This window comes from Zingiber officinale, chromosome 9B (assembly GCF_018446385.1).
Source record: "Zingiber officinale cultivar Zhangliang chromosome 9B, Zo_v1.1, whole genome shotgun sequence".
Lineage (NCBI taxonomy): Eukaryota > Viridiplantae > Streptophyta > Magnoliopsida > Zingiberales > Zingiberaceae > Zingiber > Zingiber officinale.
This window is the reverse complement of record NC_056003.1, coordinates 118,543,463-118,558,345: the sequence shown is the minus strand read 5'-3', so window position 1 is coordinate 118,558,345 and position 14,883 is coordinate 118,543,463. Positions and strand designations below refer to the sequence as shown.

Here is a 14,883-nt window from a genome sequence, read left to right as displayed (position 1 = left end):
AATTTTGATGAAAACCTATCGATACATTTACAGACTTTTGGAGATGATCGAGATAAGAGTTTAAAGCACCGTCTCGTGTCATTCGGGAATAGAAGTACAATTTACAATAGGAGAGGAGGGAGACGTGTCGGGACAAAGGATGATAAGGTCAAACTAAATCCTAAACTCGAATGGGAGAGGAGGGAGAGTAGGTGAGTTTTGACGAAAACCCTAATTCATCTGCTGTAAGCTGAGAGGGGAATAAGATAACTTGTGCATAGAGTTTCGACTTATGAGGTTTTCGACGATGTGAGATAGAAGAGATTTGTTTTTGGCATGTCAAGGTTATGTACATCCAAATCAAATAATATTTTTTTAAAAAAAAATATTACTTATGCTTATGAAATTGTCAAAATTCTTAAATTTAAAAAAAAATTTATACTCCACAGGCTCCGATCGCAGGTACTCCGTTAACACTTTTCAATTAACACTTATGCTTGACTGATAAACTATACTTTCAATCATCAAGAGTCTTGAACAAAGCGACTGGCAAAAGGAACAGATTGACGACGTGGAGATACAGTGAATTGTAGCTGAAGAACACCAATACTGTCAGTCCACCGTACAATATTAGAAATATGCAATCTGTATAAACAGATGCCTTACAAGCTTCATACAACTAAATAGATAATGTTTGAGTGAGGCTCACCATTGCTAGAAATGGAAATACAATCGGTATAAAAAGATGCCTTACAAGCTTCGTACAAATCGGAGGGAGGATTTAAGAGGCATGGCAGACGAGCAACCACGTTGTTGATTCTGCTCGTGGCTTTCATCTCCTTTTCCATCGGCAATCCTAACGTCCCCCATCAGTGTCGACCCTTTGTTTGTCTTTCTACTTCCACGCCCCTAGCACCTCGACATCGCCAACCCTACCGTTATCTCATGCACTCCCGCCTCGTCGACGTCCTCCTCCTACTCCTCCTGTAGCAAAACAAAAAGACAAACGAAGAAAAATCATCATTTCTAAGTTTTACCGAAAATAAAAATTGTATTCAAGATAATCTTCAAAAAGCTAAACATGAAACATGAGGTATAAATCCAAAAACTTAATTTACAAAATAAAATATCAAAAATATCCTAAATATATATAAAAAAATAAAAATTACCAAGATAGAGGGAGCCTCCGAAAGAGGCTTAAACAACCCTATAGAAGAAATGAGTTACTTTGTCAAAGGGGGAAAAAATGAATGATTTCAGAATAAAAGAAAAAACAAGTTGCACTTATAGGAAATTAGGAACTTTGTTAAAATAGCATCTGAAGATTTGACAAGTTTGATAGCAGAAATACTGAAAGATCAATCTCCTTCTAGCTTTTAATATGGATAACTAACTCGTATTTACATCTCTAGGCATTAATTTCTGAAGCAAAGTATTGGGCAGCGATATCAATGAATAGAAAATGTATAATTACTCTGCAGAAGAAAATAAATACTATCGTGATTTTACCTCCACTAAGTGTCTTATGATAACGGAATTATCAATGAGGTTAGTCACCTCAAGATAATTAATAAGATTAATTGGGATTATCATTATGATAACGGTAAGCCGGGACTTCTAAATCTCCGTCGACTGTCTTTCCAATGTTGCTCCGCTGCCAGATGAAAACATGGAAATTTTATATCTTTGAGGGAAGGCAGTAACCCCTTATCAGGCAGAGACTGAATTTGTGGGCAACTATGAATCCACAAATTCTCGAGGGACGTAAGGTGTACAACTTTGTTGGCAGGGATTGTAGATTCTTGCAACGGAAGAAACATAATGTCTGGAGCGATGCCAAGCTTTGCAATGACTCCTGATCTTCCCCCTCAAACATCACCGCTTCACAAGAGGATGAGATTGTAAGTTCACCGACAGATGATAGTAAATTTTTGATCAGTGGTTGTTTCATTAACACTGTGTCATTAATCTCTAACTCCAACCCTGGCAAGTAATCTGTTAGTTCAAGTAGAAGGTTAGGGAATCCTTTAATCCTCAAGAACTCGAGGTTGTTTGTTGTTTTCCGGATTTTAAGATCAATCACTCTAAGCCATGGTTCTAGTGGCAAAGAAACTAGATTGGGACATTTGCTTATCAACAAGGGAGTCAATAGGTTATGTAGCAAGCCAGGCAGTGATTTGGAAAGATTTCCACAATCAGACAAATATAGTTGTGTCATTGATGGCGGGAGTTGGAAATCAATGTACTCATCTGGTGTCATGCTCATGAGCTTCCGGCACTCTTTTATTGACAATGGCCATAAAGAGGTGAGTTCTTTCAACCTTTTGACTGGCACCCACGACAATTGTTCACATTTTTTTAGATGAATCTGCTGTAGATGGTGTGGTAGTAACCCTGGTTCTAGACTAGTCAAATTTGGACAATTCTGAATGGACAAATACGTAAGAGATGCAGAATTAGTTGTACTGCTACATTCATCAATTGCTTTCCAGAATCTTGGACAATCTACCAGCCCAACGTTATTTAAGTCTACGAGTTGTATTGAAGGAGGAAGGGGAGGTAACATCTTCAGCTTTTGGCAATTTGAAATATAAAGATCCCCCAAGCAGGGAAATAGATTTCTATCATCGGAGCTATAGAACTCTTCCCATGCCGGCATTTCTGTGAAACGGAGAGTACATAGTCTAGGAAAGCAACTGCCTTCTTCTGTCGTGGCAAAGAATTTCTCACCTATCATCTTCACTCCTGGCAAATTCTCAACGCAAATAGACGTCAGACATGGAAGTTGTCCAAGATTTGGGAGATCCTCCAACATGGTAATACCCTCTAGTACCAAATTTTCTAGTTGGGAGAAGAACTTGCAGACTTTTGGATTGAACAATTTGTGTGTATTTTTGGTTTGGACTGGAATTCTCACAAGGGAGAGGGACTTTAACTATGATAGTTGCCCAATAGATGATAGATCATTCCAACTTTTACAATTTTCAAGACGGAGAGCTTCCAATCTAGAATATACTTGTTCGTGTAGCCAGTTGGGAGGTCTAGCACCATTGTATCCTTTGATTGTCAGACTTTGTAGGTTGTGATGTGGCTAGAGACCTTCAAGCACCTGCTCTGAGATGTGCAAATTAACGTCTGAATAAGATTCTTACATAGATGTCCATTCTAGCACCAACCTATCGAGGTGTTCTTTACTCTTCAAACTAGCAATATTTGCTTCATCTTTGTTCTCCACATTCTCAAGATTTGTTATACATAGAAACCCCCGGAGTTGTTTCAAACCGTTTAATTCAACAAGTTTGTGTCCATTATCCTTTATCACATTGAAAGCATACAAATTTTGAAGAGAAGTAAGTTTTCCGACTTCTATTATCTTGGGAATAAACTTACCTTCTCCATCAAGGTTCCTCAAGTTGATCAATTTCATCATGCCATGTGGGAGACTTTCTAAGTTATAACAATAATTTAATTTTTAATGTCTGCAGATTGTACAATTCACATAATGACTCCGGCAACCCTCGAAAATTATTTTCAGATAAGTCAAGATAGCGGAGATGTATTAACTTGTCAATACTATCAGGCAGTTCTTTCAAAGAACAATTCTTCAAGACAAGCACATGAATATTTTTTAAAGTTTTATCCCATTTTAGGCACCTGGAACCCTTCCAAGGGCCAGAAGCTAACAACAAGAAGAAACATCCAAGCAACACTTGTACACGCTTCACTATAAGAAAATTGGGATTTAACAATACTTGAAAGACAACGCTTTTTTTTAAAAGCGTTGTCTTTTTTCTTTTTACAACGCTTTTAGTGAAAAGCGTTGTCTATCTCTTTATTTTCTTACTAATAGACAATGTTTTTTTAAAAACCGTTGTCTATTACTGATTTTTGTAGGTCAAAGACAACGCTTTTTTAAAAGCGTTGTCTATTAACATTTTTTTAGTGTGTAGGACAACAATTTTTAAAAAATGTTGTCATTTGTCAAATTCTCATCTAAATTTGGGATGATATGAACCATTGGATAAGAAGTAGAAAAACCCTAGATTTCACTCGGCACCTACTTATCTCCCGAATACCTCCCGAACCCCTCTCACACGATCTTCAATCTCCTCCAGAACCCCTCTCACACAAACCTCATCTCACGCCCTCTCCATCCAAATCCTCTCCGGCGAACCCCTCCGCGAACCTCTCCTCCGAACTCCTCTTCGCCGAACAAACCTCATCTCACGCCCTCTTCCTCGACGAGCCCACCACCGGGCTCGACAACGTCGCCGCCTGCTTCATGGTGGAGACGCTGAAGCACATCGTGGTGGACAAATGCACCAGCACGCAACAAAATGCAAGGCCTGTGACAAGACTGTCTACCTTGTGGATCAGCTCACCGCCGACGAAATCGTCTTCCATAAGTCCTGCTTAAGTGCAATCATTGCAAAGGAACCCTCACGGTATCGTTGTTCGCCTCCCTGTGTAGTTTTTTTTTTTTTTTTTGCTGTTCTGGGGGTTTCAACTTCATTTTTTTTATAATACTCAAAGTAGAGAGTTTGATCAAGATGGGTACTTCATTGTATTGAATGATTTGGAAGATTAGGATTCCAGGTCAATGGTCGATGCTGTAGAGTTGATATTCGAGTTACTCCTGCATAGCAACTATTCAATATGCTATTTTCAGATCATGTTAAAAGCATAGCGATTTTGCCTCCATCAATTACTCGAGGTCATGCAATCCAATAGTCGATTCCTTCTAAATCTGCTGCTTTAAAATGTTGGTTTGTCTATTGTTTATTTGGTAAGGCTAATCACGAACCACAAGACAGAATAAGTCGGGAGCGATTTATTGATTGATGGTATCTAGTTAGCAAGATTATTATTGAACAGAGAGCACAAAGCCTGTACTTTGAATCTTTACCATCAGGATAAATTCTTGCATAGTTTAGAACCCCAAGGACAAAAGGCGAGCTTTTTCTCAGAAACCTGTTTCTAGTTTATGCCACTAGTAGGAAGAAATTGTAGCATGATTGCATCATCTACAACCGCTTGAATGTTGAGGTGTTGGTGATGGGAAGGCCCGCAAAGTTATAGCTCCATTGGGTCTCAACTTTCAATGTCCTTAATTTTTGATAGTATCATACTGGGAATGATAATTGACCACTCTCAATTTAAGAATTTTACATGTTTGGGTTAATCATGTTGTTTGAGATGGGGCTTTCTATGTTAAACAATGAGAAGTAACCATTCATCCTTCTTTTCTATTGAAAGCAGAAGGGAATTGTAGAAATAACTTTTTACTATATAGAAAAGAAAAGGAAAGCTTCTCTGCTCTTCACCTTTTGTTCTAAAAGCATTAGTTAATATGATAAAAATTCATTTAATTTATTTGAACATTATAAAGTTTTTGATGACAATGATAAAATTAAGTCAGGAAAATAGTAGTTTTTTTTTCTAATCCCTTTCTTTTTCTTCTCAGCTAAGTACATATTCATCCATGGAAGGTGTTTTGTATTGCAAGCCTCACTTTGAACAACTCTTCAAGGAATCTGACAACTTCCACAGGAATTTTCCGTCATGTGAGGCTTCATTACCATTAAGAATAATCTGATGTGACTTTCTCATAATAGCTGCAGTAGTAGTCGTCTAAAATTTTCCCCTGTTTTTCAGCTGCAAAATCTTCTGATAAAGCTCTAGAACTGGTTAGTAAAGATCTGCTAAATACTGATTTCTTCAGTGCTTATTTTAAATCACTCATCCTTTGTTGTATCAACTACATTGTAACACCTCCCTATAATTGATTAAATTTCTATTGTGAAATTTTTTCAACCAGAAGCCCCAAGCAGTTTATGTTGTGAAAATCACACATTTACTTCATATTAGCTTTGAAATTCCGAGTTGAATATTTTAAACTTCCAAGGCTTGAAAAATAACCCTAAATTTTATCTTCAGCTCACTTGCAAATTAGTTTGTAGTAGATTCTATATCATCTTTTCGCAGTGTAGATTACTTTGTGAAAATCACAATTTATCTCATCTTTAGCTTCGAGATATTCCAAGTTGAACATTCCAAACTTTCAGGTGTCTGAGATGTATTTTTTTAGCCCTAAATTTTACTACAAGAAGAACTACCTTATGGTGTCGTTGTCATTTTTTAAACAGAAACAAGCCATTTATAAATTAGTCAAGTGCTAAAGGAAGATGAGACTAGAGGTGACTCCTAACAATGAGACTCTTAACTTTGCCCATCTCTGCATACACCAAATGTGAGCATCTCCCTGGTGGAAAAGAGGTACATTGCAATGCCATCAAAACTAGACAGATTGACTCAGTTCTGCGTGCCACTCTCGTCGATTTCTATACTAAATGTGGTGAATTGAAATCAGCATTCATGTTGCATGATGAATGCCAAGTGAAGAGCAGCACCATATGGAGCATCATGATGTGGAGCTTTATTCAGAATGGTGAGTTCTTGGAAGCTGTCAACGTGTTTGAAAGAATGCAAAAGTCTGTAATTAAGCCTTGTAAGGATGCTCTAAGGGCCTTAGTTGCTGCATATACTAACTTGGGAGCTTTGTTGTTGGGTAGAGGAGTTCATAATCTTATGTAGGCTGGGATTGTGTAAATAGAATTTTTTTTGTAAATATTATAGTTTTTGTAAACATTCGAATTTACTATTGTGGTCAAAGAAAAATAATAGTTTTGTAAATATAAAAATAATAATTTTGTAAATAGATTTTTGTTATTTTAAAAAGACAATACTTTTAAAGCGTTGTAAAAGTATTATTTTTTGCAAAAAACAACAACGTTTTTAAAGCATTGTAATAATGATGTTTTTGCAAAAAATACACAACGCTTTTAAAACGTTGCAAAAGCGTTGTCTTTGCTATAAACGACAACGCTTTAAAAGCGTTGTCGTTGAGCAGACTTTTAACAACAGTGCCTTTAACAACGTTTTTTCAGGCACAAAGACAACGCTTTAAAAGCGTTGTCTATTAGCTTTTTTCTTGTAGTGCTTCCTTTTTTGTTTAGTTTCATTTTACTGTGCTTTCATTGTTGTAAAGAGGCTTCTCCGCCTGAAAGAGAAATTAGTATGACTTCATCTACCTTAGGTTAACAACCTCCCCGGTTGTAACCAAATAAACTTGTGTGCCTCTGTCTCTTAGTCTTTTTAGTATTTTTTTTATATGCAACTGTTATTTTAATTGAGTTAGTTGTTCGAGAAAGGTTTTCGTTTGCTTGATTAGCCGGCCGCCAAGGGTCCTAACAGTTTGCTCTTTCATATATTTTATTCTTGGGCGATCTACATTCTTTAGGATAATGCCCAAACTTGTCACAATTGTAGCACTTAACTTGAGATTTATCATACCTCGAGTTTGTGTAGGCTCTTCCACGTCCTCTTGTTGAATTTTCTCCTCTTTTATTGTTGTTGTTGGAGATCCATCCTTGCTCATTAGCACGGCTTCGTCCATATCCACGGCCTCTTCCACATTGACTTCTATTGTTACTAAAACTTTCATTTTTCATTATCAGTTGAAGAGTCATCTTCAGGAGTTGTTGAGTAATTTCTTCATTTATCTTCTTTTTTCTTCACATTTTTGTAATGAACCGAGGAGTTGCTCTATCATCATGACTTATAGATCCTTGGTCTCTTCCATGATGATTGTGATGCTATCAAATTTCGAATCTAGTCATCGAAAATTTTTCTCAATGATAGTTATATACTTCTTCTAGTTTCTCACCATTTTTCTTTAGTTGATTGGAAATGGAAGAGACTCTAGAAAAATAATCGGATACCAATTCGCCTTCCTTCATACGAAGAGCATCAAATTGACTTCTTAATATTTGAAGTTGTACATTTTTTACCTTTCTTCTCCTTGATATGAGACTTGGAGTTTTTCCCATGCTTGTTTAGCCGAAGTAGCACTTGAGATTTTCTCAAAACCATCCTCATCTAAAATTTGTTAAATGAGGAAGAGAGCCTTCCTATCTCTTTTTATGAAGTTCTCATACTGGCTTTTTCAATCGGAGATAACGTCAAGCATCATGTGGCTCAATGTAGCCTTTTTCTATAATCTCCCAAAAATCATGAGCTCCAAGAAGTGCCTTCATCTTGATACTCCAATTATCATAATTACTCGCCTTAAATACTGGAACTTTGAAGGGAACCATACCTCCATTAGATATGGCTCTGATATCACTTTGTTGAAAAAAAATAGAATTACGGGAGAAGAAATAACAGAATTATGGGAGAAAAATTATGGAAGAGGAGGAGAATCTCTACGTGAAAGAGGAGGAAAATAAAACAAAAGAACTCAACTTGCTTCATTCATTGAAAAAAGGTATATATTTATAGGCTTATTAATCAAGATTTTTTTTTTAATTCTATCTCCACGAGACTCTTATCTTTATCAAGATTGCCACCTCGCATCAAATTCTATCTCTATCCTATCATGAACTCTTATCAAGAATTGCCACATTATCATTCTATCTTATTAACACTTTATCTCTATTAAAAAATAAAGTTTAATTTCCAACCGAGTGTCGGTGGCGAGCGTGGCGAAGGCACCGTTGTTGGTCTTGAGGAGCTGTTGCGAGTAGTAGAAAGGCGTGTCGTGGTAGACACTCACCTAGAGGATCGGGAGATTGTATGGCATCTCCTTTATGAATTTAATGAAGGCGACTGGCGGCGCGCCACCAACGTCCTCGAAGAAAAAGGTGACCCTGCCCTTGCTGTGCTCTGTGATGTTGATGAAGCCGTTGCGATCACAACAATGGCGGAGCTAACCCGGATGAATTACCTGGGCTGATCTCAAGATGTGGGTCACAAGCGTTGACACAGAGATCGCCAACGTAGTCATTCTAAGCTAGCCGCTGACGCCGACGTTGTCGTGCCGAACTAGCCGCCGACACCGACATCACCACCCCTGGCTAATCCCAAATTTTTCTCGTTTTTTCCCTTTCTTCCCTTGTAATTTTCATTTTCGCCGTTGTTGGCTACCCGGGCTACAGCCCGGATAGCCATGAACTTGGTTCCGCCCTTGGATCACAAATGGCGGTGCTATCACAATTCCTTGTTGCCAGGGGCGCCATGAATTCTGTATGGGTATGGGACGTGGAATGAGTCCATGTCTGATATTTACGGCGTAATTAACGTAGGGATATTATTTGGAATAAAAATAAAAGAGGAGGGATATACTTGAGAACGAAAATATTTGAGGGACGTAAGTGGAAAAAATTGAAAACACGAGGGCCTTAATAATGTATTTTCCCTGAAAAGTGAAATAGCAGGCCACGCATATTGATTGTAGCTGAAGAACACCAATATTGCCAGTCCACCGTACAATATTAGAAATATACAATCTATAAAAGGATGGCTTACAAGCTTCATACAGCTAAATAGATAGTGTTTGAATGAGACTCACTATTACTAGCGTTTTGAGAATAACAAATTTTAAGATTACAATTTCTGTTTCATCTCTCTCCCCGGCCACATGGCCTTGTTGATTCTATTCTCGTCAGCGATTTCGTTGCCGCCTCAAATGGTTCTGCTAGTTCAAATCGGAGGATCGAAGAGCCACAGCGGACGAGCAGCCACGTTCTTGGTTCCGCAGCTTTCATCTCCTTCCCAATCGGCAACCCCAACGTCCCCCACCAGTGTCGACCCATTGATTGTCTTTCACCTCCATGCCCCTCGCACCTCGACATCGCCAACCCTACCGTCCTCTCATTTTCTTCTAGATGGCATCCACCTCCACCTCGTACTCCTGTAGCTAAACAAAATGACAAACGAAGAAAATCACCATTTCTCAGTTTTACCGAAAATTAAAATTTTATTCAAGATAAAATTACTAAAAATACTACCAAAAACTTAATTTGCAAAAAAAATTCCAACATATATATATATATATATATATATATTACTAAAAATACTACCAAAGATATTCCTCCGAAAGAGCCCTAAATGATCCTATAGAAGAAATGAGTTACTTTGTCAGAGGGAAAAAAATGAATCATTTCAGAATAAAAGAAAAAACAAGTTACACTTGTAGGAAATTTGTTAAAATAGCATCTGAAGATTTGACAACTTTGATAGTAGAAATAACCGTTGCTATCAAATACTGAAAGATCAATCTGCTTCTAGCTTTTAATATGGATCACTAACTCAGTATTACATCTCTAGGCGCTAATTTCTTGAAGCAAAGTATTGGACGACGATACCAATGAATAGCAAATGTATAATTACTCTACTGAAGAAAATAAATACTATCGTGATTCTACCTCCACATGTCTTCCTGATATTGAAGAAACCTGATCTTTGGATTCTCCACCAAGTGTCTTGTCAACTGCTGCTCCAGTGCCGGATCACAATCTTTAAATCCTATTTCTATCAGGGAAGGAGGTAACCCCTTATCAGGCAGAGACTGGATTTGTGGGCAATTATGTATCATCAAAACCCGAAGGGACTTAAGGGTGTACAACTTTGTTGGTAGGGATTGTAGATTCCAGCAATCGGAGAAACATAATTTCTGGAGCGATGTCAAGCTTTGCAATGACTCCTGATCTTCCCCCTCAAACATCACAGCTTCACCAAGGGATGAGATTGTAAGTTTACTGACAGATGATAGTAAATTTTTGATGGGAGATTGTTTCATAAACGCTGTGTCATCAATCTCTAACTCCAACACTGGCAAGTTATGTATTATGTGAAGTAGAAGGTTAGGGCATCCTTTAATCCTCAACAACTCGAGGTTGTTTGTTGTTTTCTGGATTTCTAGATGAATCACTCTAGGCCATGGTTCTAGTGGAAAAGAAACTAGATTGGGAAATTTGCTTATCAACAAGGGAGTCAACGAAAGTAAGCCAGGCAATGATTTGGAAAGATTTCCACAATCAGTCAAACATAGTTTTTCAATTGATGGCGGGAGTTGGAAATCAATGTACTCATCTGGTGTGCTCATGCTCATGAGCTTCGGGCACTCTTCTATCGACAATGACCTTAAAGAGGTGAGTTCTTTCAACTTTTTGACTGGCACCCACGACAATTGTTCACATTTTTTTAGATGAATATGCTGTAGATGGTGTGGTAGTAACACTGGTTCTAGACTTGTCAAATGTGGACAATTCTGAATGGACAAATACGTAAGAGTTGCAGAATTAGTTGTACTGCTACCTTCATCAAATGCTTTCCAGAATCTTGGACAATCTACCAGCCCAACGTTATTTAATTTTAATTGTTGTATTGAAGGAGGAAGGGGAGGTAACATCTGCAGCTTTTGGCAATTTGAAATATCAAGATCCACCAAGCAGGGAAATAGATGGTGTGGTAGTAACCCTGGATCTAGACTTGTCAAATTTGGACAATTCTGAATGGACAAATACGTAAGAGATACAGAAGTAGTTGTGCTGCTACATTCATCAATTGCTTTCCAGAATCTTGGACAATCTACCAACCCAACGTTTTTTAATTTTACGTGTTGTATTGAAGGAGGAAGGGCAGGTAACGTCTGCAACTTTTGGCAATTTGAAATATCAAGATCCACCAAGCAGGGAAATAGATTTCTATTATCGGAGCCATAGAACTCTTCCCATGTTGGCATTTCTGTGAAACGGAGAGTACATAGTCTAGGAAAGCAGCTGCCTTCTTCTGTCATGGCAAAGAATTTATCACCTATCATCTTCACTCCTGGCAAATTCTCAATGCAAATAGACGTCAGACATGGAAGCTGTCCAAGATTTGGGAGATCCTCCAACATGGTAATGCCCTCTAGTACCAAACTTTTTAGTTGGGAGAAGAACTTGCAGACTTTTGGATCGAACAATTTGTGTAAATTTTGGGTATGGACTGGAATTCTCACAAGGGAGAGGGACTTTAACTGTGGTAGTTGTCCAATAACTGATAGATCGTTCCAACTTTTACAATTTTCAAGTTTGAGACCTTCCAATCTAGAATATACTTGTTCGTATAACCAATTGGGAGGTCTAGCACCATTATATCCTCTGATTGTCAGCCTTTGTAGGTTGTGATGCGGCTGAAGACCTTCAAGCACTTGCTCTGAGATGTGTAAATCAACATCTTGTAGAGATGTCCATTCTAGCTCCAACCTATTAAGGTGCTCTTTACTCTTCAAACTAGCAATATTTGCTTCGTTCTTGTTCTCTACATTCTCAAGATTAGTTATACGTAGAATTCCCCGGAGCTGTTTCAAACCATTTAATTCCGCAAGTTTGTGTCCGTTATCTTTTGTCACTTTGAAAGCAGGCAAATTTTGAAGAGAAGCAAGCTTCCCGACCTCTGTTATATCAGCAATAAGTTTAACTACTCCAGTAAGATTCCTCAAGTTGATCAACTTCATCATGTCATGCGGGAGTCTTTCTAATTTATGATAGCCATATAATTTCAATGTCTGTAGATTGTACAAATTGCATAATGACTCAGGCAACCTTTCAATGTTGTAACTTCCATATAAGTCAAGATAGCGGAGATGTATCAACTTGTCAATACTATTAGGCAGTTCTTTCAAAAAACGATTCTTCATGACAAGCACACGAATATTTTTTAATTTCTCTAGAAAACCAAAATCAAAATTTAAACTCATGTTTGCCAAACCTATGGACAACATCATCGTCCGTAATTCATTCCAATGAGAAAATTCTGTTAAAAGTCTTGTCAGCATATCTTCTTTCTCTATGTATATTGAAAGATGACGAATGGTGCAAGGAATATCATGTGACTTGCCTTCTTCAACCCTGTAAGACTCGTCCGCAGATATGAGTTCTGCAAGATCATGCATGAGGTCATGCATTATAAATTCTCCATGCTTTGACTTTTGAAAGAATGACCTGTTAACTAACTCATGAAAATAGTTGCTTCCTAGCTCCTCCATTCTGGTACTTTCTCGAGGCACTATGAATCCTTCTGCCATCCAAATACCGATCAACTCAGATTCAGAAAACTTGTAATCTTTAGGAAACAAGGAGCAAAATGCAAAGCATTGTTTAAGATGAGGAGGGAGATGTTGATAGCTCAGTTGTAGCACTGGCATAATCCCATTTTCTTCTTGGGGAAGCTGCCATATTTCACTATCTAAAATGTTTTCCCAGTATTGCTCATCCAATTTCATGCTCAACAACCCTCCTAGAGCCTTTGCTGCAAGCGGCAATCCCTTTAGCTTGTGAGTCATCTGCTTCGCCATAGCTTCCATATGAGGATGATGAGCACCACTATTTGAACAACCAAATGCACATTTCTTGAAAAATTCCCAGAAGCTCTCCTCGTCAAGAGCTTGCAGATGAATGGCATCCACATCACTAACCATGTCAGCAATCTTCCTAGAGCGAGTTGTTACCAATATCTTGCTACCAGGCTTTCCAGACCTCAATGGTGCACACAGGATCTCCCATTTGTGCCTGTCCTCGTTCCACACATCGTCCAATACAAGAAGAAATCTCTCTGGCGTGATCTTCTCATTGACAATCTTTTGAAGAGTAGCTAAATTCGTGAGATCACACTTCTCCGTGGTTGCACACTCTACAATCTCTCTGGTCAGCCTATCTATGCAGAAATATTCAGAAACACAAACCCAAATTCTGAGCTTAAAGTATTCTTTTACGCTACTGTCATTGAAGACTTCCTGAGCCAGAGTGGTCTTCCCAATCCCTCCCATACCATAAATAGATAAAACAGAAACTCCACTTTGGCCAAATTCAGATGCAACTGCTGGTTTTAAGAACAAATCCTTGAGTTCTTGCAGCTCTTTGTCTCTGCCAAACAATTGAGGTTCAGTCGAAAAGGAGCTCGTTTGCCGGCTCGCTGAGGACACTAATTGTTTCTTTCCTCTATCATCTCCTGCGCCTAGCGAACTGTAAATTTTCTCGAGAGCAGCTGAGTTGTCATCTAGTATTTTCCTGATTTTCTGCACATTATCATCATCATCATCATCATCTCCTTTTCTGAAAAGGCCACTGGTATAACTTGCAATTGAAGTTTTTGTCCGTTTGCTTGGAGGGGGAGCAGAGTAGAAGGAAGACGATGCTTGTTTACCAGCCTCATCTCCTTGCTGCTCGATCTGCTGCTTCAGAATTCTGTATTGGAATTCATCCAATAAGTCATCAGCATCATAGGCAGCATTCTTGAGGCGTATCAGGAGCTCCTTCAATCTCTGCTGCAGGACCTCATCGTTGATCCGTAAGCACTCGACGGTGCTGATGGTCAACCTAGCGTGAACGAGAGAATCCTTAAGCTTCTCGAGGTCATCTTCAACTCCGCGCTGCTCACCGAACTGTTGGACAGCGCGATCGACGGCCTTCCCGACCAAGGCAACCATGATGCTCTCCGCGAGCCATCCCAAGGCTGTCAGCGCGAACCACCCAATCATGATTTCTAGCTGTTTGATGCTTCCTTCTTCCCTGGGAAACAAAGAAGAGAAGTTTACAAACAAAGCGTGAGAAAAGAATGGAGAGTAAAACCTCACTTACAAGCCTAGATACTTTGTTCACCCCACAAATTGAATGTGTCCTGCAGTGGCTGTTGAAGCTACAATTATTGGAGAGGAAGCTACAAGGAAGTGGAGAGGAAGCTACAATTATTGGAGCAAAATAATATAATCAATATGTGGCATGCATTCCTTCGTAGCCATGTGATTTATCTTTTTCCGTGATGGCCTAGAAACGAGTTGACGGAAGTTTTTTTTTTTTTTCCACAATGTGAGATATTATATTTTACAAATTGAAAATTTATAAGATAAATTAATTTTCTGCGCTGGAGGGGAAAAGTAGTTATGCTGGACAGGAATACTCACCTGTAAAGTAAATTACAAATATTAATATTATCTATGTCAGAAAAATATTAAATTAATCTATATTAAATTGAGGTGTTCTATAAAAATTAATTCTGTTTTACCTAAAGGAAGTTATCTAA

General features: G+C 38.3%; 1 protein-coding gene and 1 long non-coding RNA gene across 4 annotated transcripts; one reads left to right on the top strand and one right to left on the bottom strand.

Moving 5' to 3' along the window:
* Positions 1–4,029: 4,029 nt before the first annotated feature.
* Positions 4,030–6,648, top strand: LOC122024940. 2 transcript variants are annotated; one of them, XR_006123544.1, is made up of 5 exons: positions 4,030–4,424; positions 5,444–5,543; positions 5,635–5,666; positions 6,126–6,255; positions 6,350–6,648. It is a non-coding gene; the product is annotated as an uncharacterized LOC122024940 (long non-coding RNA). The 2 variants fall into 2 exon arrangements; XR_006123543.1 differs by having other exon boundaries at positions 4,034–4,424; positions 6,126–6,648.
* A 2,579-nt stretch (positions 6,649–9,227) lies between these two features.
* LOC122024939 (putative disease resistance protein RGA3) lies at positions 9,228–14,561 on the bottom strand. 2 transcript variants are annotated; one of them, XM_042583678.1, is made up of 3 exons: positions 14,442–14,561; positions 10,245–14,372; positions 9,228–9,736 (listed from the first exon to the last, which is right to left on the bottom strand). In XM_042583678.1, the coding sequence occupies exons 2-3, from the start codon at positions 14,339–14,341 to the stop codon at positions 9,691–9,693; spliced, it is 4,143 nt and encodes a 1,380-aa protein (XP_042439612.1). In that variant the 5' UTR covers positions 14,342–14,372; positions 14,442–14,561; the 3' UTR covers positions 9,228–9,690. The 2 variants fall into 2 exon arrangements, with proteins under 2 accessions (XP_042439612.1, XP_042439613.1); XM_042583679.1 differs by having other exon boundaries at positions 9,228–9,730.
* Between the last annotated feature and the right edge of the window lie 322 nt (positions 14,562–14,883).

Excerpts from the sequence above, each read along its gene's own strand:
- LOC122024939 (XM_042583678.1), bottom strand. The coding sequence starts at position 14,341 with ATGATTGGGTGGTTCGCGCTGACAGCCTTGGGATGGCTCGCGGAGAGC. Across the intron at positions 9,737-10,244 it reads TATCAGGAAGACATGTGGAG|CTACAGGAGTACGAGGTGGA; the intron begins GTAGAATCACGA and ends CATTTTGTTTAG.